Source organism: Dioscorea cayenensis, chromosome 5 (genome assembly GCF_009730915.1).
Source record: "Dioscorea cayenensis subsp. rotundata cultivar TDr96_F1 chromosome 5, TDr96_F1_v2_PseudoChromosome.rev07_lg8_w22 25.fasta, whole genome shotgun sequence".
Classification (NCBI taxonomy): domain Eukaryota; kingdom Viridiplantae; phylum Streptophyta; class Magnoliopsida; order Dioscoreales; family Dioscoreaceae; genus Dioscorea; species Dioscorea cayenensis.
In genome coordinates, this window is record NC_052475.1 from 20,802,828 (window position 1) to 20,803,875 (window position 1,048).

At 34.4% G+C, this 1,048-nt stretch overlaps 1 protein-coding gene across 1 annotated transcript; it reads left to right on the forward strand.

Annotated features, from left to right (window-relative positions):
- Positions 1 to 53: 53 nt before the first annotated feature.
- Positions 54 to 711, forward strand: LOC120261030 (H2.0-like homeobox protein). The gene is made up of 2 exons (XM_039268688.1): positions 54 to 212; positions 346 to 711. Exons 1-2 carry the CDS (start codon positions 141 to 143, stop codon positions 565 to 567), a joined length of 294 nt encoding a protein of 97 aa, XP_039124622.1. The 5' UTR covers positions 54 to 140; the 3' UTR covers positions 568 to 711.
- Positions 712 to 1,048: the final 337 nt, after the last annotated feature.

Below are 1,048 nucleotides of genomic sequence, written 5' to 3' on the forward strand. Positions count from 1 at the left end.
ATCTCTCGGTCTGTTAGGTCCATGGACTGAAGAAGAACCACAGAACCTTCTGGCAGGTCTTGAGAAACTAGGCAAAGGAGACTGGCGTGGCATCTCACGCAACTTCGTCACAACAAGAACTCCAACCCAAGTTGCAAGCCATGCCCAAAAGTATTTTCTCAGACAAACCAATCCCAACAAAGAAGAAACGCCGCTCTAGCCTCTTTGATGTGGTACTACATACATTCATCTTCCACTTCCATCCAATGCATGCATGCTTGTTTACATATATATCTTCTTTAATTTTAATATATTTATAATAATCTTAAAGTATTCTTCTTCTCTCATTTGTTTCTTTTAATTCAGGTTAAAAGTTCAGACAAGTTCACAACTCCAAAGCTCATACAAGATTCATTCACTCTTTCTCTTGCTCCATCATCAATAATGAGTTCTTCAAGTACTCTTGATCATCATCATCATCATCATCAACAACAACAACAACAACAACCACCACCACAACAACCACCACAGCTTGATCTAGAGCTTAGCATCTCCTCCCCTGGCATTGGCACTGTTAGAGTTACCTAAAGTACGTAGTAGATCTGAAGAATCAATTAAGGAAATGTATAACTACTTATAATTAATATATATTTCAATGTATTTTCTTATGTTTTAATTAGTATGATCATTATAAGTAACAATAACAACAAGAGAGAGTTTGTTGTTTTGTGATGATAATGACTTCATTGGTGTGTGGTTCTTGATATATATATATATATATATATATATATATAAACTGAAGGTGATGCATGAGCTCATAATGTTCACATAATTAAAGAGCTAAGGAAAAGGACTTGCAATCTCTTAATTAATGCTTCACTTTTATTATTGCTATACTTTGTTAGCTCTGATGTATACCATTACCTAATCTGGGATATATAAAGTGGATGGATTTAGTAAACCAACTTGCTTCCATTAACTAGTGTTTGTTGCAAGGGTACCCAAATTAACTGATGCTAGCTTCTTAATTTAATAAAATCCTTTTATGGTTGAATGCCTTTTCTATTTG